At 42.6% G+C, this 21,418-nt stretch overlaps 1 protein-coding gene across 3 annotated transcripts in view; it reads left to right on the top strand.

The window, feature by feature from the left end:
* The window catches only part of LOC120947777 (neuronal acetylcholine receptor subunit alpha-7-like), a 91,305-nt gene extending 72,166 nt beyond the window's left edge, over window positions 1–19,139 (top strand). For all 3 annotated transcript variants that reach the window (XM_040363489.2, XM_049608533.1, XM_049608530.1), the window contains 8 exons: window positions 499–679; window positions 8,911–8,986; window positions 9,074–9,268; window positions 10,314–10,400; window positions 10,463–10,572; window positions 10,665–10,798; window positions 10,872–11,172; window positions 11,281–19,139. In XM_040363489.2, the coding sequence (XP_040219423.2) occupies window positions 499–679; window positions 8,911–8,986; window positions 9,074–9,268; window positions 10,314–10,400; window positions 10,463–10,572; window positions 10,665–10,798; window positions 10,872–11,172; window positions 11,281–11,433 (1,237 nt within the window). In that variant the 3' untranslated portion in view covers window positions 11,434–19,139. The remainder of the gene's footprint in view (window positions 1–498; window positions 680–8,910; window positions 8,987–9,073; window positions 9,269–10,313; window positions 10,401–10,462; window positions 10,573–10,664; window positions 10,799–10,871; window positions 11,173–11,280) is intronic.
* The last annotated feature ends 2,279 nt before the right edge of the window (window positions 19,140–21,418 follow it).

Genomic DNA, 21,418 nt, shown 5'->3' with positions numbered 1-21,418 from the left:
TCAGCAAATGGAGGAAAGAAACCTTATACACACACACGCATGCACACACACATCTTTATGTCCTTACGCAGTAGTGAGGGAGGATCCAGCACGAAGCTTAACATTTTCGCCAGAACCATGAAATTGCTCGTAACTCGACCCACTGGATGTGACTGGCGTAAAGATTTGTGAAGCGTATGATTGCACCAGTCGTTGTAGTCGGGATTTTTTGTTTCTTCTTTTTGGTTGTCGTCAATTGACTGCTTGCCTAACAGCAAAAGAACAATTCCACCAGACCCGCAAAAGCGCAGCGGTAGATTCGAATCCATAAAAAAGCTCGACGCACTAGTACCATGCTTGCCACGCATAACAGAGGTACTGGCCTCGGTGCGTTCTGCAGAAGTTGCAAAACAGCACACTGTTGACGACATAGATATTCATTTCAGAGCAGTGCTGTCTAGTCTTGTCCAGATTAATCATTCCCAGTACTTTCTTTTTTTCCTTCTCCGAAACAAACAGTGCCGACGAAGGGTTCGACGGAACGTACCCGACCAACGTGGTCGTGCGCAACAACGGGTCCTGTCTCTACGTACCGCCAGGAATTTTCAAATCCACCTGCAAGATTGACATCACCTGGTTCCCGTTCGATGATCAGCGCTGCGAAATGAAGTTCGGCTCGTGGACGTACGACGGCTTCCAGGTAGGTAACCGACCCGGCAGGAGAAGGAATGACTTTCTACCTGTCAAGCCCATAACTTCCTGCATGCGCACAGGCCCACCGGTACAGTTGTGCAAGTATTTCCCGTGGCAGGTAGTGTCAATGTCAGTATTCTACCATAGTGCCGGAGCGCAGTTCTTTTGGTTGTACCATACCATTCCAGAGATCCATCTAGAGCTGCAGAAAAAGAGAGAGAGAGAAAGGCACACATACAAACACATACACACCAGGAGCGTCTGATGATTGTATCTGCAATTATCGTACCAACCTACCCTATATTCGTGGCATCGCTTCTGTTTTCGCAAGGTCGTTTCTGGGTTAGAAATAATGCATGTGGTTTGTCGGTCCTTCGGAGTTTACTCGCACTGTTCGCGTCACACCGCCACATCATTCTGGCGTCCCCAGTGGACATATGCTACTGGTGCTGCTGTTGCTGCTGATGCTGCTGCGGCGGCGGAAGGGCAGATTCCACGTTTCATGACAGTGGCTTGTCGCGCGCCCGTCCAGATCCCGAGGGCCCAGATGGGGACATCCAATTTTCGGAACACTCACGTGCGCGAACATGCACGATGCCTTGTGCCTGGCTCCGACAAGGCCGCTCGTTGAAAACAGTGCTCTCTGGCTTCCAAGTAGCCATGTGAACCGGCCACCGGAAGGCAACGTGCACACCGTGTGCCAGGAGGCGAGAGATTATAATGTTGTTATTCAATTTAAAGTTCTAATTGATTATTTTTTCTAGTAAACCTCAACATCCCTTTACTCCGCAGCGTGAGTGCCATCGCTCGTATCAAACCGGGTGAATGGGGCTGCTGCACATTTCCGGGCGTTGATTTTGGCGTGTTTAATCTGGCCACAAACATAATACACACATACACGTACACACACACACACTACAGATAGAGATGCGTTTAGGGTTCGTGTGAGTGAACATGAATGCGGGGCGAGAAGGTGGTATGCAAATGCGCCAACCGGTGCCCGATTCAAAATAAGCCACCATGAAACTATGCTGCACGTGTTTTGCGGAGGAGATGTCCCGTGGGAATGGGAGAAAGGGAAGGGCCGTTTCGGGGACGAGTCGCTATCCCGCACAGTTAACGGGGGTGTGCATATGTTCGCCATCGTCACATGTGTGGCTTGCATCGTCATGAAGAACAGATAATGTGTGATTGCACATACATGTTCGCGTGTGTGTGTGTGTGTGTGTGTGTGTGTGTGTGTGTGTGTGTGTGTATGTGTGTGTATGTGTGTCTGGCCACTAAAGTGCAGCATGGAAACGACAGCTACAACCTTAGCGGAGCAGCCAAGCCCAGTCTGCGAATGGCGGAAATGATATTACAATAATTGCAGTGGAAAAGCCGGAACCGTAATGGAGATTTATGCGCACAAACGGTTTTGATGGGGGGGTAGGGGGCGGTCGCCGTGATGCACTCTGTGTCTGACTGGCTGCATATGTTGCGCAAACCTTTCAATTCGGCATTATCGGTTGGAAATTCAATACACGCTCGCATGATGGTGGTCATCATGATGGCCCGTCTATTTTTAGGTCTTGTGCCTCTCGAAAGTGGGCACGGTTACAATGTCAATTTGTTAAGCTTTCGAACGAGCACAGGAGTGTGGGTGTGTACATTAGGGGAGTGAATTTGCTTTGCATAAAAGTGAAACAACCATAAGGGGAAACGACCACAAACAGAAATATTGAAAAATGGTCGTTGTCTGTGCGCATTTACGAAATTAAACTCCTTCGATGCAAGCACACCGCGTGTGATGCGAATGGTTGTGTTCGTTTTTGATTGCCTATCTTTAATGAGAGGTTAATAAAAATAGATTTGGAGAAATAGAGCGTGGAGACGAAAAAGGAACCATTTTATTCCTTATTTCACGTAACATTTCCAAATAACTTTGTAATGTGTTGATCGTACATACGTCACAGTGGTCGTCAAGTACCGTCGAGGTAGGTCATTGTTTCTCTGACATGCTCCGAGTTGGAATAAAACTAGTTTGCAGCGTACTTATCGACACTTGATCGTCCAGGCGATCATAGAAACCCTGAAGGCCCTTTTCTTACTGAAATCCTTTGAGTTTAGAGGGGATATCTGATGTATATTAGACTCTAGACTATTAGAGAGGTTTAAAAACTCACAATGTAACTAAAATATATGTGACTACACTATATTGATCGAAGGAATTGTTATTTTGCATTACCATTCTCGATTTTTTATCATTTATGGGTATCAATTAATTATTCTAAAATGGGAAAAACAAAAATTTGCAAAAAAACATATAAATTAAAAAATTATTTAACATTTTGTTAATCTTTTTGCAAAATTTCATGATAATACGCCCAATTTGTTAAAAGATATTAAGATTTAAAGTCAGTTATACCTGGCTATCACATATGATGGTCATGGTATCCCAGGACACATAACTGGCTATCATATGTGGTAGCCATGGCACTCAAAGTGATAAATGAGAAGTCGATAGGTTTATGCAGGACATAGTTCTATCCTGACAGTTGGAACGGATCTAATCTACCATGGTTGGATGTGGTTTCATTTATACTCAAACAAAGTTATTGGTTTCGTACAGTTTTGGAATGTATTTTTGTCCTAATTAAAGGTTATTGATACTGGGTGCAATGTTCAAACTGTATTGGTGTGAGATGTTTGTTGATATGTGTGTATGATGCGCTTTTAATGTTTTGCGAAAGAAGGTTACAACTGTTGTTGCTAAAGAACGGATGTTTTCGTTGATCGTTGTCTAAGCTGCGCTTTTAATAAGCTGAGTGCCAACCATTTTTGTTAATGTTCCCCGGTCAAACACTTTTTATTTACATGTTTGATGGCTAGCATGTATGTTAGCCATGGCCCCCAAGGGAAGTTTAATTGAATGTAAACATATCTAAAAGGTGATAAACATATTGGCTGGTATTATTGAATCCGTTCGTAGCGGCGGCGTACGTCCCGACACTCATTTTCCGAACGTACTAGATGGTTGCTACAGTTATTCACCGTGGCGTTGTAGGGCCGGGCTCATGAGATGTGTTGCCATCCCTAGAATTTCATGTGAGCGCCGTACGTTCCCGCTACGAACGGATTCAATAATACCAGCCATTGATTTTTAATACAATTTTACTGGAGCTCCACAGTTTGCTTGCACGATTTCACTACCCGGTTGAAACATTCCCTTAACCGGTTGAACTGTTCGATTTGATTTGATTCGATTTGAAACCCTGTTATTCAAAACGACAAAGACAGAGAAATATCGCATTGTAGCATATCTGCTACATATACCTTATTGTAAACCACACTATCAGCTATAGACACATTGTAACACACTTCGGAAAGCCAAATCACACTATTGCAACACATAAGCAATTCAAGCGATTCTGCAGCAAAGTGGACAAACAGAGAACGCATAGCAATTTATTGCTAAAAGCGCAGTGTAGGCAATGATCGACGAACGCACCCGTTCTTTAGCTAGAACAGTTTATACTTTCCAGAACCTTCGTAAAAATACTAAAAACGCAGCATAGGCTCATAATGACAGACACCTCACTCCAATACAATGTATAAATTGCACCTCATATCAATAACCTTTAATTAGGACAAAAACACATTCCAAAACCAATATTTCGAAACCCATTGAGTATAAATAAAACCAATTCCGACCGTGGCAAGTCAGATTCGTTCGGACTGCCAAGATAGGACGTTACGCTTCCTAATACTTCGCCTTCCAACTTATTTCAAGAGTTTAGCTATGTCCCCCTACCCAAGGTAAGGCTTCTAAACTCCAACGTTTCCAGTAAGGGAAACCTCCTAAAGGTTTCTATGATCGCCTGGACGATCAAGTAGTGAAAAGTTCGCTCGATCGATATTTTATTCCACCTCGGCTCATGTCAGTAAAAACTGACCTACCGCGACGTTGATCGATGTACATTAAGTACCGTATGTACGCTCATCTCCGAACTAATTACATGGCGACCGTAGCTATCTCCTAACATACTACAGCTTCTTGATGACCCTCTGCTTCCATTCCACAAAAATGATAAGGGATATTTTTTAGAAGACAAAAGCCTCAACGGATGAAAAAATATGAAAAAAAACGTAAATTTGGTAACTTTCAAAATACTTGACGAACAAGTAATTCTATGCCAGACAAATTTATCTGATTTCTCATGAAAAAGCACTTTACCTATCGTTCTTCTCGTAGAAAGCAACATATAACGTCGTCGTACTAATAATCACAATAATAATAATCAGGGTTGGTTATTGTTCTTTTATGTTTCAAATGCAACAAAAATATTCCTGTAATAGATAAAAATGAAACGAAGAGACAAAATGAGACAGAAATGAAAAAGAGACAGAAAAATGTGTGGAGCTGTTTTACAATTTCTAAGATTTTGTGTTGTAAATCTGTATGTATCGATTATCACATAACGCAGCTAGACACTAGATTCTGTGTTAATGCGAAAATCGCATTTTAAAACTTTTTATAAAACCACTGATATCAGACAAGAGTTATTTTAAGCTTTAAAGCTAAGCTTTTAAAAATTGCGTATGCGATTTCAACCATTGTGAAAGTCTCATGGTCGTGTACAAACAATGGGCTTGATCGCCAACGAAAGTCGATAAAATTTATCCGATCGGTTAATATGCTCGAATCTACCGATGGAATTTATTTTCCACCTGTGGATAATTTCTCCACTGGTGGATAACTCTTTTCGATTCGAGTAGCCATTGGTTTTGCCTATCTGTCAATCACAATTTTGTTTACATTTAGAGGTGTTGTTTTGCGGAATGAGTAAAATAGTTAATTTGGCTTATTTACGGACCATCTAGTGAAGAATCCACACCAGAAGTGGCCTTAGACAGTACCGACTGTAGGCCTGTACAAACAATCTGGGTAAAGTGTAAAACGGGTTGTTAGCTGAACAAGTCTAGATGAAACAAAATCGTATGAACTGGAGGACGAGGTTTGAATCCTTTCTGAACTTGCCGCCTTCACTTACGCTTGTCCTGTGCCATGTACCATGTGCGTCCATCAACTCCAGCCACCGCGAACGTTGGATTCGTCAACATCCGTATTTTACGCTCTCGTGGAAAAATATTTTGAAACAACGCGGTACACTTATTCCGTGCAATAAGGAGTGTCTGAAACCGCTCACGGTCTCTCGCCCTTGCCAGTCCATTATCCTGGCCTTAATGGCTGAAGCCTTCAAGTCATCTGGCCACTTAAATTTAAACCTACTACGCCCCCTCTGCAATGGCGGATTAAACGGTACGCGGACTGAGTGGCCGCGGATGAATGGAGGCCCCGTGGATATAAAGTCCAGCATATATGGCGTGTACATTAGTCTCATCGCGGGCCTCCGTGAACGATAGAGGCTCCATGGACGAAGGAACTCAAAGACTACAGCGGGCCCATATATGACGGATTCCGACCAATACCCCTTACTCCCCTTACTTACTTTTACTTTAAGAAAAAAAAAGGTTTATTTTATTCAAATCCAAGTGACGAAATCAACCCCCCCCCCCTCCTTCCAGCACAACACCTGGGTCGTTCCTTTCCATGCTTTTAACATCCACTGAAGCCTGGCGAGCTTGATACGACAATGAGTGTGCTTCCACACATATGATGATGATTTCGTCAGATTTGATAAAAATAAAATAACTACATTTATTGTAATCTATGTGATTCAGTATAGATGCTATTCAAGTGTACATATTCGTTTAAATGGATTATCAAAAAAAATCATTGAGTGACGCGTTTGTCACGAGGCGTGGAACTTAGCGATGTGTGTTTCAATCCGAAAATTCCCGGGCTGTATCCATCCATAAGCGACCCCGAGTTTTTGGGGATAGTCCGGAAGGTACAAGTAGGCACAACACCTTCGATAGGTGCAAGACAACGCAAACGATTCCGACCGGAACTCGTCGCTCCAACGGATATGAGTTGCTATGAGTCATTCTTGTACCTATCACTATAGTGATCCTACTAGTGATCAATCTCGTTGCATTTACGTGTCGGAACCGATTCTAACATGCCATAAGGCCATAACATAAGGTTGGATAAAAGAAATTAATTAGCAGAAAAGGACTTCTTTTGTTGGATTCTTATTTCGTAGCTTAAACTATAAAAACTAGATACCTGTTATAAACCTAAATTTATGTGTTTTGATTGTTTATAAAAAATCAAGTAAATTTATATTTTCTAAAAAATATTTTTACTTAGTCGAGTGATAAAACATCTCAAATAACTGAAACAGCGATAAAACATCCTTTTTTGCGAGCTGTTAAACATGGTTTTTAGTATTATTTAGTTTTCCACTGTTATATCAACTGGTGTGGAGCAGTAGATATGGCTATCCTACTAAAATGGTTTTTTTATATGAAGTTTTCAACTGCATATCTCACTGCTCGACTTTTTAACCACGTTGCTATGGCGGCAAACACCATTCCACTCCACTGCCAAACCGATCGGTTAGCTAAGATTCTGATTGAGAAAACGCAATTGGAAAACGCAATCGCCAATCCAAAGAACGATAACTACAGTTGGTGGAGTACGACGGTATGAAATGTCATAATAAAAGATGGTCAGTAGTTTACGAATACAAATATTGTTTTCCCATCTTTGCAAATCAGAAATATCCTTTCGCAGCCCGGATTGATTGTTGCGGCGGTCTGCATTCGACCCACAGGCCGTATTTGCCGACCGCTGTTATCTTGTATTTATATTCCCGACGTTTGACCAGTTATCGATATCAATGAATTATTCCATTGAAAAGGAAAAAAAATCCACCGTACACATTTCATTGTTTTGTTTGAACACTATTGCAATCGTGTGATTAGGCTTTACTAAACGCATTATTATTGTTATAGTGTGTATTTTAATAAGTTCGATAATAAGTTCTATATAGCAGATATGCTACAGCTTGATGAATGAATTAATAAACGCGCTTACTATTGTAGTAAAGGCTGGACCTTATCTAGACCTTGTCGCCAGACTCCAATAAGGAATTAAGATAATAAAAAAACATAATAAAACATCATTCCATTGCTCCTGTGGTTCTTTTGACTTTGCGAACCCCCCTATTATTAATTCTACTCCCACTCTAAACTCCGTTCATATACCCAAGTACCCTCCCACCCCTATGCACATCAGCAATCCATCAGCACATCACAATACGCGGTGCAGACTAAGATACGAACGTGTGTCGCCTTGAATAGCTTTGGTATCCCAACCCACAGGTCCGGTACGTTTTGTTGGTTGATTGTTTCGGAAAGTGTGCCGCAAGACCTAGGCGTACGATGATTGTGTAAATAATCAATTAAATTAAGCTACAGCAAATTAAATTTAAACCTTCGCTCGAGCACAAATCGGTACCACTAACCGCGGACTCTTTACCATCCGAACCAACTCTCACCGGGATCGTCGATGTTAGTAATTCATCTTCAAACTCGCTGGTGGTGGTAGGGTACAATGAACATGAGCTTTGGGAAGCATTTTGTGACAAAGTAGGTCAATGATTAATTGAAATTAACGTTTGCCAGAAATCAAACATAAACCCCTCCAATGTGGCACGACGGTTTGGGCTGTAACTTGCTGCGTTTATCTGCCCGACAATGACTAGGTGACAATCGCTGAAAATGTTAGACACTTTCAATTCAACCTCTTGGATGATGGAATCGGTTCAGCTGCGAAGGAAACAACGTTACAGCAAAATAAATGCGATTTAGTAAAAGGTAGCAATACTGCTGGGGCGAGATTTAACAATACATGAATGTTAGATTTTGGTTCAATAGCTCCTTACTATACGGTCCTTTCTTTGCATGGCTGCGTAGCGTATCAGATTGTTCTCCACGAAGGAAGTAACATAATTTTACATCATTAGAGCTTACCGATTGTCAGCTAACCATCCGCCCGCAATCGAATTAATCGCAATCGAAACAAAATGAAGGAAGCGGGACTTTCCCAAGAGTCCTTGCTCCAACATTTTAGACCGTAAAAGCATCAGAGTGTCTGTGTGCGTCGAAATTAGTGGTAGAAATGTGACAGAAAGGTATGGTTTACGAAATCCGTCAGGCAAACACCTCCTGTATCAACCGTCCCTGTTTTCGTGGAAGAATTTATGGGTCGTACGTTCGAATGTGTCACACTTCCGGTTGGCAAACAATGCTTGACTGATCCGCCTCATATGTCGCTTGTCGTTTTAGCTCGATCTCCAGCTGCAGGACGAGTCTGGGGGAGACATTAGCAGCTTCATCACCAATGGGGAATGGGAGCTGCTAGGTAGGTGTCCAGGCGTGTCCGCACCAGTCGTCAAACAAACCGTCCGCTCGTAACATTAAACTCCATCACTGTATTCTTCCTTCGTAGGCGTGCCTGGGAAGCGGAACGAGATATACTACAACTGCTGTCCGGAACCGTACATCGACATTACTTTCGCGATACTTATCCGCCGCAAAACGCTCTACTACTTCTTCAACCTGATCGTGCCGTGCGTGCTGATCGCGTCGATGGCGCTGCTCGGTTTCACGCTGCCGCCTGACTCCGGGGAAAAGCTTTCGCTCGGTAAGTACGCTATGTAGCGCTTCTTAAGTACAATCATCACAGCTGCTGCTGCTGGTAGCAGGCAGCTGTATAGGCCTTTGTGGACAATGTTCCCGTTTTGCAGGCAAACCAATTTCGTATCCCGTCATGGGCAGCAGAGATGTGGCAGTTAGATATTTGCTCATTTCAGGCTCGTTCAGAATTCGGTTTTCCCGGTCGAGAGGCAATGGACCGGGACGGTGCCGGCTTTGCAAAAATATTTCAATGAAAAACGAGCTATCTTTGCGATAAATTATAGTGAACGCAGTGATGCAAATGGGGACCACGGTGGCATTTGCCATCCATGTTTCGTTTTTACAGGGCATGTCCATGCATGGGGCTTTGGAGATGGGTTTTTTATTCCACTTTCTGAGAGAGGAAAATAGGGAGCGTGAAGAAAAGAGCAAGAAAATTGGACACAACCTCACCCCCTCCCCCACCACTATTTTTCATGGGGTGCCCAAAATTGCATTTGCATCGATAAAATATATCGTTCCTTTGGGAGTTTGTCCCCAGTAAAGGGGAAACCACGGGCAGCACGAGTGTCGAACGAAGCGAACACGCTCTACACAGGCGACCCTGGAATGCTGGTGGAGTTCTTTTTTTTCTTGTTGTTTGTGTTGCGCTTGCGTTTCCTCTGCAGCCTGACCAGTGTCAAAGCTCAAGATGGCAATTTGCCAACGATAACCCCAATGTCCGATGCAATTGCATACCGGCCCAACAACCTTCCACCGGGGAATGGCGCACCAGTATCAGCAAATCAGCCGCATAGCACACACTAGACACACCCAAGAGCCACGCGAAAGAAGCAAAACAGCACAAACAGCAGCTTTGGGTATGTTCAAAGGGGGTTCGTTTCTTGTACAGCAGCCTCGCCCAGCAATCGATGGCTCGCTGCAACACATTTTGTGTACCATACCAGACAGCCTGCAAATAGTCAATAGTCAGCAATGGAAAAATTGAATTCCAAACTCAATCAGTTGCAGTAAAGTACTAACAGCGTGTAATTATTTCCCTGCCCAACCAGGTGTCACGATTCTGCTATCACTCACAGTCTTCCTAAACATGGTCGCCGAGACGATGCCGGCTACATCAGACGCAGTGCCTCTTCTAGGTAAGATTGCGGTCGGCTCTGCCACACATGCAACTCACAGTCTTTATTCTGGTGAATTATAGGAACCTACTTCAATTGCATCATGTTCATGGTAGCCTCGTCGGTTGTGTCAACGATCTTGATCCTGAACTATCACCACCGTAACTCCGACACGCACGAAATGTCCGAATGGGTATGTCTCTATCGCAAACTGTCATGAATCTCTCTCTCTCTCTCATATATATATCTCTCTCTCTCTCTCTCTCTCTCTCTCTCTCTATGTAGATTCGCGTAGTGTTCCTGATCTGGTTACCGTTCATCCTGCGAATGAGCCGACCGGGCGAACCATACCCGCACCCGTGCCGTCCGACAGTGGACGAAAAGAATAAGCAGCTGCAGGAGGTGGAGATGCGTGAACGGTAAGAGACTGGTGCGATGCTCGGCGATAACTTCTGTCCATTACAAACGTTTTGCTGGATTGTTTCGCGTTAGGTCCTCCAAGTCACTGCTGGCCAACGTACTGGACATCGACGACGACTTCCGATGCAACCACCGGTGCAACACGCTTCCACATAACCCCACCTACTACCGGACCGTGTACCGCCAGGGTGAGGATGGCAGTGTCGGGCCGATCGGGGCTACCGATACGATCGGGCGCTCGGCCGGCCTCGGCACGATCAGTGCCGGCGGGGGCCGCCTGCACGAAACTGTTTCCTCGCACACCTGTCTCAGCTCGTCCGCAGAGTACGAGCTCGCACTTATACTGAAGGAGCTTCGCTACATTACCGATCAGGTAAGGTCTGTGCCTGCAGCTAGGCAACTAAGGCCAGCTGAACAGTGGCAGTTTACTAAAGCATAGTTCGCACACCGCCTTGTCTAATATCCGTTCTAATTTCCACAGCTCCGCAAGGAGGACGAGACTGGCGAGGTCACGCGCGAATGGAAGTTCGCCGCCATGGTAGTCGATCGTCTGTGCCTTATCATATTCACCCTGTTCACGATCATCGCCACACTGGCTGTTCTGTTCTCTGCGCCGCACTTTATCGTTTCATAACAACCATCAGCACGGCGGCACACCGGCACACACGGTCACGGTCAGGATCGTACCACAACCACAACCACCACCATCAATACCCTTTCTTCCGGCTCTACTCTCACCACCACCACCATCACCGGCACACGCGAACAGCACGACGGGACGGCACAGGACGACGGTTGCAATGGTTTCGCGTACGAGCTGCAGAGCTGCTTACTGCCCCCGCTCCTGCTGCTGCTCGTGGTGGCCGGTGGCGTGCTGGTCGCCTGGCTCGCCCACAATCGGCACACGCTCGCATACGGTCTCGCCCAGCTGGTAGCGGTCGCTGACTACCGTCTGCGGCGGTATGTGTACATTTTCGTGAAGAATTTTAAGCTAATCAGTGACGCATAGAACGCACAAACGGCCTGAGAAACAAGATTGTGACCGGGTCAAACAGGTCCGGGAATACTGATTGACAGAGAGGGGAGAGGGAAAGAGCAGGAGGGTTGGGGAATGGAATGGAATGGAAAGGATTATCAGGGCGGCCTCGCAGTCTTATGAAGAGACGAGACTCACCGGAGCGCAACCACCACTCTGCACTAGGACGAATGTATGTATATGCGCAGAGTTCTTTTTATATCAAAAAACCTATCGCTATCAAACAGGAAAGCAACAAAAAAAGCATAATAACGTACACATATAGACACAGTAAGCAGTTAAGAAGAAAAAACTGATCCTCCAGGCAGCAATACGACGACCGGGACAGAGAAATGCTTAAGCGACAGCACACAACGCGCACACAATCTCACACCGACACGGAGGGATTTTGTTCTGATACCAAGATCCTAGGCAACAGAGAAATAATACGAGAAAGCAAGACAGAAGCAATGAAAAGCACAGCTGTGAATACACCATGCCTCCCATGGCCACAGTGAAACCGCAGGACAAAAAACTGACCGGTACGAAGAAATAAAGAGTACCAGAGTACCTTAAAGAGTACCAGAACTACCGTCATAAAAATCTTCTCGTGCTACTAATACTACTGTTCATACACAATACTACTACTACTACTACTACTACCACTACTACTATTACTACTACTACTACTACTACTACTATTACTACTACTACTACGTCAACTACTTATAATACTATGAAATGAGTGAAATGAAGGGTAACAGGCGTAAGAGCAAACCACGAGCAAACTACTAAATGCTTCTACTAGTGTTGTGTCGTGAGCGAAAGAGCTACCTCGATCACTCCGCGCACCTAAAAGAGCGCGCACAGTACGTACTCTGTGCGAAAAATCTGGTAGCTCCATACTGAGCGGTGTGTGGGGTGAGCGGTGTGCCAAATCTGCCCGATTCAGCGGCAGTGAGCAGTGTTTTTACTCGAACGAGTAGACGATGGTTTGTGCACAGTAGTGTGCGATAAATCGTACAAACGAATCACATACATCCTTCTCTCTACGCTCTCTGCGGAGCCAGGACGCGCTCACCGCTCAGTTTGATGAGCGCGAGCGCTTCGCTCCGCTCACTCATAAGAGCTACTTGACCCAACACTAGCTGCTACTAATTGCCAAACTACTATGATTAACATGATTCTACCGATAATGGCGCAACCCATGTGCAGGCTGTGCTTAATTGATCCTAGGAGAAGACCGCATTCACAGAGACAGAGAGAAATAGAGAGAAAGTGAGAGAATGTGAAAGAGAGATACATAAAATACTAGAAAAGGAACGCTAAAAACGAATGGAAGCTAATCGAAGTCCAGGATAGTGTCGCTAGTGATTCGTACGTAATCAAAACGAAAGTCAGCAAAAACACCATAAAATCAGCATTTCCAGTATATGCCAATAGTAGCCGCGTAGGGCCTGAGTTTTCAGTTGCACCCACTCATAGATACTCCAACCAGACAATTTCGGCAGCTTGCGTGGGGCTTCTTCTAGTTCTTCTACGTGTACTAGTTGGTTCATCCTAGTTTCAAATGGTCGCTTTGCGCGCAGAAAATATAGGTTAGCTTTAGCAAACGGTTATTTTAACGCACGCGCACGCGATGCAACGGTAAAGTGATGCTAGTTGAAGTACAGGGTGCAAGGTTTGTGACAGTAGTGAGAGGCCTTAGTTTGTTTTTCCACCTTGTGTGTTAAGAAAAGTATCTTACTTGTTTTTACCGTTCCTGTTAAACGTTCTTGTACAACTTGTTCAAGTCAACATTACAATCACATCCCACTTATCTAAACAATTTACTATAGTACCATCATCCCCTTGATTGTTTGACACGGGATGCTGTTTAGCTCCGTGCATGAGTTAGCAATCATGCTGGGTATCTTAGAGAAGCTCAAACAGAAACCGCCGTTTTGTTTGTTGGTTGCGATCCGAATATATAAAGTGATACAGAACAAAAGACCTCCAAAATATCCAATATTCCAAACATGCAGCCTGGCTTACTGTGATCCTGGTGAAAATTAGTTCATGAAAGCTGTTGATAAAAAGAATAAGCCAGATTAAGACAGGAACTCGCATCTTGAACTCAACGCAATGATAGTACTGTTCTGTTGTTGTTCTTTGTAGGATGTGGCGCCAATAGATTGTGGATCTTCATCTAGCTACTGAAGTGCTGAAGTGCTAGAGTGCTTGAGAAACGTCAGAAGTGAATGATAGCTCACTTGGTAAACGGGTACGGGTGAGTGATAAAAGACAAAGTATTTGACTTGCTAAAGTAGCAAGGAATCAAAAGGCAGGCAAAGCGAGACAAATCATATTCCAAGTGGCAAATCATGATTGGTTAACTGAATTAGGCCACTAGAGCCTAGATCAGTAGAATTGTAGATGAAAGCCTACGATGGCTTCCCAGACGTATTTGGCGTAACGCATTTCACAAACGAACACTGGCGTAAAAGTATGCGCGTGGGAAGGTGAGGCTCACCCTGTCGAGGCACCTTACTTCCGCAACACTACTACACAAAAACAAATGTTCGACCGTTTTACAGTGCCTAGAAACTACGCAATGCTTTCACAGCGATTCGAGTTATAACTTCTGCCAGCAACTATCTCGTGTGCAGCTCGATTCGTTTTGCGTTATGGTTGCGTTAAGGCGTAAGGGTTGGTTGGTGGTTTTTCTCTCATTTTTTTTCTTTACATTGGCTGGATTTTTTAGGCGTTAGGCGTTAGAGAAAATTAAAGTTGTAGCAAAATAAAAAAAAAAAAGCTAGTCAAGTAATGTGAGACATTTTTGGTCTACCATCAACGTAGCAACGTTTAACGGTGATGTGGTGTGTGTATGTGTGTGTGAGTGTGATATAGATGTGAAGATGACTACCAGAAAAGAAAACACACCCACACACACAAACACAAGCTCGTAGCTCAATTTCGATACTGGTAGCGTTACACGGAACGTTACGTCAAAAGCCCCGCGTTTGCACGTTTTATGTAGTTGTTAGTAAACTAATTTTGTTAATATGTCGCTCAAGAGCATAATATAGTAGACACAATTGGAAGCTCCTTTTCACGCCTGTTGTGTGTGTTTGTGTGTGATAAGGGATTGTCAAACAAAAGTGAAAAGAAAAGTTATTGAAAATGGGGAGAAAAGCTAATAAGTAAAAGTCAGACAAGGAATGGCAAAATGATGACTTGAACAACAGCTGGCGTATCGTAAAAAATCAGGATGGTGCGAGACATACATCAAGTGCGATAGTAGGCGGATTTAAAAAATATGAAAGAAAGATAAATGCTGTGATATCCACTAATGACAAAAACAAAAGCTAACAAAACAAAACAAAATCGAAGAAGGGATTCATTGACAGAAGGACATTCAGATACATTCACAAAAACTACATTTGAACACGTTTCATACTAAAATGGCTATTTCGTATGAATCACAACAAAACAAATGCGAATCAAACAGTTCTCGACAATGAAAGAATAAAATGTTAAATCCTTATCGAACAAAAACAAAAATAACAATAAAAATAAATCGCAGGCCCTCCCTCTTTCCATTAAATATAAAACAATATGTGAATAACAGAGATACAATTATGAGCCACAATTAAAATCGAATACCGATAAACAAATAAAATGAAATTGATCTTGTTCCCATTTCAAGGCAAACCGTTAGCATCTACCCATCTTCGGCAAACCAACGCAAGCAGATGAAGGCAAGGGCGCAAACACAAAATAAAAATTGTTTTCTAACATTATTAACACCTCAGAGGCAAACAACACAAACATGAAAATTCCGCTTCTCGCTGTCCCTGTCAAAAATCGGGAAAGAAAGTTTGACAAGACAACTCAATCTTCAACATTGAATGTGGCTAAAAGGCTTTAAATTGTAACCTCCTGCTAAAATCAGTCACAGTGACAATGACGCACAAAGTGGCGCAAATGGTTAAAAAACACTAAACAAAACGACACTCTTTGACCCCTGATCTTGCGCACAACGTTCGAATGATAGAATGGAAGGGGAACATGCAAATGTTACAACTAACGCCCCCAAAACAATCTATAACCTGCAAGTAAACATATTTATACAACATATAAACGTTACAGCGTATGTTAAAACATAATGGAACATGAACCCATATTAAACACAAACTAAGGGAAGAAAATAAGAAACTACCAAACAAAAATACTCAGCCAGCAAAATCAAACACCGGAGAAACGGAGAGTAATGCAATCAAACGAACAAAGACAAAGCAAAAACTAAAGTAAACAAACAAAAGTGTTTAAACATGGTACTAAAATTTGAAACCCAATTTGTAATACGAATATTTAGCGGTCAATACTGAAACCTTCCCGTACTTTTAGCACATTAGCACAACCGAACCCTTCGCCCTCTCCGGTTGCTTCCTCCGATTAACATCCTGAAATACGTCACATCTTCGTTCGCGGAACATTTCGAAGGACAAAATAAAAACAGCACACACATGCAAACACACATTGACTTAAAGAAAACTAAAAATCCAGGCGGAAACTGTTGTTACATTTTTATACATTAAACAAATAAAATAAACCAAATCGAAAATGAATAATACAAACTAGAAACTCTCCTCAAAGAGGTTCCGTTGTTTCAGAGAGTGTGTGTGTGTGTGTGTGTGTGTGTGTGTGTGTGTGTGTGTGTGTGTGTGTGTGTGTGTGTGTGTGTGTGTGTGTGTGTGTGTGTGTGTGTGTGTGTGTGTGTGTGTGTGTGTGTGTGTGTGTGTGTGTGTGTGTGTGTGTATGTGTGTGTGCATGCTTGTGTATACGGTTGAGTGAGTGCATTGAGTGAGCCCGCCGTGTAGAGAAACCAGAGGAAGAACAAGCAAAAAGTCATGATCCGGCAAAGTACCAGAGCCCGGACTCTTAATAGTACACTCTGTAAGCAACAAAATGAGTAAAAATAAAAACAATGAACAAGTAAGTGTGCGTGTCTGAGAGAGAAAGAGAAAGTGAAAGAGAGAGAAAGATAGTGTGTGTGTTTGAGAGAAAGAGAACTGTTAAATCAAAACTTTAGTAAGTAAGTGCATAAAGTGGTACTATTATTCTACAGCAAGACCGTGCAGAACCGGAAATAAACATTAAGCTAATGCTCACTACCAACACATTAAAAGAATGACAAGAAAAGTAGTAATATATTTGTAATCACCAGACCGCATGATGTGACGCACGAAAAGCAGATCGGTTAGGGGAAGGGGTAAAGTAACAATGATAGTAATAAACGATATTTAAAAGCAAACGGCATAAGTAATGCAACCCTGTCCCTGTCCATAAAGAAAACGATCAGGTGAAACTTTCAAACAGGACTAAAGAAACCTGATCGTTACCGGAGAGGAAAAGAAAATGGGGAGGTAAAAATGTGAGATTAAAAAAAGGGTACGATAATGTAGTTAAACCACTTACCCGCGGTGCAAGCGATATATTTTGCATTAGGAACAGGCGCGAATGACAGCAATCGTTATCCGTTAGTAGCACACACACCTGTCAAACCGACTTTCGAATAGTAATGTTTGGGGTAATAAACCACTTACATATATTATACACTACGTTCTCTGCCTGACCGGTAGCTCACATGCGAAGGTGCGCAATAAAGAGAAACAGCGAAGGATAGAGAGAGAGAGAATGACTCTCTAGACGTCTCAAAATGAGGTAAATAAAAATTAAATAAACTACGATTGTGACGAGTAGTGATAGATGAGTACAATACTAAGAAGAATGATGCCAGTAGGGGACGGCAGATGACGTGCACCGGGCAATGCGAGCGAAACAGAGTGTAAACACAATCATGGCGTAACTGAAAAGACTCCACTCTCTCACCTTTTGTTTTTGTTTTCAAGATACGATCTGAAATTTAACCTAACCATCCGTACGCGTAATACGGAGTCACTCACACAGCAGCCGTAGCTAGGGTTTAGGGATGCTAGTCGCGATCGTTACCAAACAGGCCGGCAACACAGGCCGGCAACAGAAGTCATAATACACTCGGCATCATCCACAGTGCCACTTAACACGGATAACACAGCACACATTTTAACACATATACACACACCCACACACACAAACACGGAACTGTGCCGTTATGGAGGAGTCACTCAAAAGAAGCTAAAACCTAATATCTCTTCCTTAAATGCCATCAAACCGAACCCCATTTAACACGTCTCCCTAGTACCAGCACTGCTAAATGCATGCGCACTTTTCTTATTATGCATGATACTAAATCATACTAAGCAGGCACTACTGCTACGGGCGAGAATTGGGTGCGCTATCGATTGAATAATAACCGGTCTTCCAGTGATAAAGAAAGCAAAATAAGGAAAACACTAACACACAGAAAGCGATATCAAACTATCAAAGCAAAATAATTAAACACTCAACACACATACACACACACAAACATGCATTCAAATATTCAGGCTTGCTGAGATACAGCTGGATAAATCCCCGAAGTGTCAAATGAATAATGGGAAACGATATAAAAAAAGCCATTGCCAACATAAAACATTGCCAAGGTTCCCTCAAAGGGTAAGGATTAACAAAAAAAAACAATAAAAACGAAGCGCCAAAGTAGAGCGCCAAACTAAAACGGCGGAAGAAATGTTTAAAATCATAAATCATCACTATAAGACAAGTTACATAGTTAATTATATATTAATCCGGCTTTAAAGTGTTCTTTAAAGGAAGTGCGTCGCCGAACTTCCTCTCCCAAACTACTGTTTTCGGGCACTACTATTTCCCTAGCGCGCGTGCGCCGTACTTCCTTTTGTGCCCAATTTTCCCCCAGAAAATAACCGCAAAGTGTAAGGTTTCGTGCAAGGATTCGTATCCTTCGTTCCGATTCAAACGAAGTATAACTGCAAAAACTGTTCATGTTCGTTTCCTTCTACTACGCATACAAACAAACCAAAAACTACACCTACACGGTTTTTTGCCACAATCAAACCTATTTCGCACATGTACACATACCCTAAGGACAACGCCACACACGCACACACATGTACACAACTTTTCATACTACGGACACGGCTCTTTTAATTGATAAAGAAATATATTTAAAGAAAAAAACAAATATACATATATAAATAAAGAAACGATCAAAAAGTAAAGCATAAATGTCTAAATCACATAAATTAAACACACAGTTAAACGTGTTCGAATACTTCCGGTTATCCGGAGTTCTATGGTGAAGTGTGCTACTAGGTGTAAGGTGAATCGAGAGGAAGAGTAAGAGTAGAGAGAGAGAGAGAGAGAGAGAGAGAGAGAGAGAGGGATAATAAGAGTCAAAACAAAACCAAGCCAAAAGCCGATCGGGTGTACCCCTTATAAAGCACTCGCCACGGTTAAGCCGGTTTGGGAAAACTATTCCAACGTAGTGCAATTACTTCTACTAGCACGTCTACTACCACCTCTGCCAATCCACTTCCTCTCCACAACGGTTCCATTCCTTCTACTCGAGCACTCCTCCTTCCCGCTTCGTGAGAACACACTCACACATATCTTGACACGCATACTATTTTTGTTAGGAAAATTGGAACGGAAAAGAATTCGGTAACAACAAAAAATAGTAATAAAAAAACGACACACAACACTAAGCAACCAGTTCATGTGGGAGGTATCGTTTTGTTGTTGATTACTAACAAATCACAAATCAAGACGCAGATGAACCTTCCCGAAAGTTGGATTAGAATTAAGTTTCATGAAATTGTTCGAAGCTGCATGAAGAAGGACCTTCAAATGTGCCAGAATGCAAGACAACATACGTTCAACAGTCGTATGTTCCGGCTCGAGCATGATGTGTTCGATGTTGTTACACCAATGGACGAGTAGGTGTGTGTGAGAGTGTGTATGTTAACTTTTTACGATAACAACTAGTACACCTTTAGGAATACTCACTCCCCGTATTCTATCATTCAATTATAGGTTACTATGAAGCAGTTAGTAAATTTTATACTCATATATAAGCACATGTCCACATGGCGCAAATGTGTCCAGATGAACAAAGCATCCAAAGTGAGCGATACCGTGTTGCATTCCCCCACATTTCACTCGTTAGTCAAAACAAATAGTCAATTCATTTCTGCAAACCGATATCGAATAAGAAGCTGCCGTCGCGCAGATCGTAAACGGATGCACTCGGTGTTCGCCGGGCGGCATGCTGTTACGATTCTGAGTTATTAACTAAGCCGACATTATTCAACTGTAGACGTAAGAGATTTACTAACACAATACAGCTGCACACACACACACACACACACACACACACACACACACACACACACACACACACACACACACACAAACACACAATTCAACAATTACACTAGACACTTCAGTCAAATGTTCAACTTTGTACGCCCTTTTCCACTGCGGAAAACTAATAGCGCATCTGCTACATAGTGCCAACTGGTTTGCGGCTGTTAAGCAATGTCGGAGCGATGTGGATTGTACACTTTGTTTGGCTCAATGACTAACGCCTTCATTACGGTTTCCTTATGCAAGCTAACTAGAATTATTTGTGCCACATCACTGAATAGCATCCCAGGAGTTTAACGCCAAAGCTATAAAGTTGTTCATTTTTATTACTCTCTATTAGCTTGCTTCAATATATGTGTGAATGATTCAATGAAACTTTTGTCAGTATAATACATTTAATTTTCCATTACTATCTTTTTAGCGCGTTTCAGTAATACATAAGACATTTTTTTTAATTAGCAGACACGTGTTTCAATAACAGTTGCTATGTTTCTCAATATTTTGATGCAGAATCAGCACATTTTTTGTATTGGTTATTAGAAAATTATCGTTTCCAACTTCTTCAACAAAAGACATTATTTTAACCACGCAGCCAGTCACAAAAAGGGGTAGACTATTGCTAATCTTAAGGTATTGTATGTGACACGTACCACACGTGCTCTTCGTTTTCAGTTGTCAAGGCACTAACTCTCATATGGTTCTAATGCATTATAACACAAGCAGACACATGGACAGGAGCATCCAGCTAAATAAGTCTCAAACACTATTAAACTCTAACCTTAAACCAGTTGCTAAATCTGTTTTCAATTATATAGTTAAACTTCTGAAAAGTTTGTGAAGTGTTCGATTGCAAGAATCCCGAAACCAGTAGGCAAAAACAAAAGTTATTAGCACGACAGGCACTTACAATACGGGGAAACTGGCTCACCTCCAAGCGGTAACGTTCACAGCGACAGAGACACACACATAAACACCGAATGTTGGAATAATTGAATACTAAATACTTACCCCCTAAGAATCGTACACGGTGGGATGAATTTTAAAAACTAATTCGCGAAAGCTGTTCAAGCATCCATAAGGAGCCACGCAGTGTTGCAAGCCACGTGGGGAAAAGCGAAAGCGACAGACATAAAACACTAGTTCACAGAAACACAAACATACAAACAACACTTTGTACTGGATGCCTGGCGCTTTACAAAAATAAAAACACAAAACAACAGCAACAAACCGAAACAGCTATAATCACGGTATGCACTGTGTGGTAATGAGGAGACTGGCTACACCATGAAAACTACGC

This window comes from Anopheles coluzzii, chromosome X (genome assembly GCF_943734685.1).
Source record: "Anopheles coluzzii chromosome X, AcolN3, whole genome shotgun sequence".
Classification (NCBI taxonomy): Eukaryota; Metazoa; Arthropoda; class Insecta; order Diptera; family Culicidae; genus Anopheles; species Anopheles coluzzii.
Note: the sequence above shows the minus strand (reverse complement) of the source record. Positions and strands in the feature narration are given on the sequence as shown.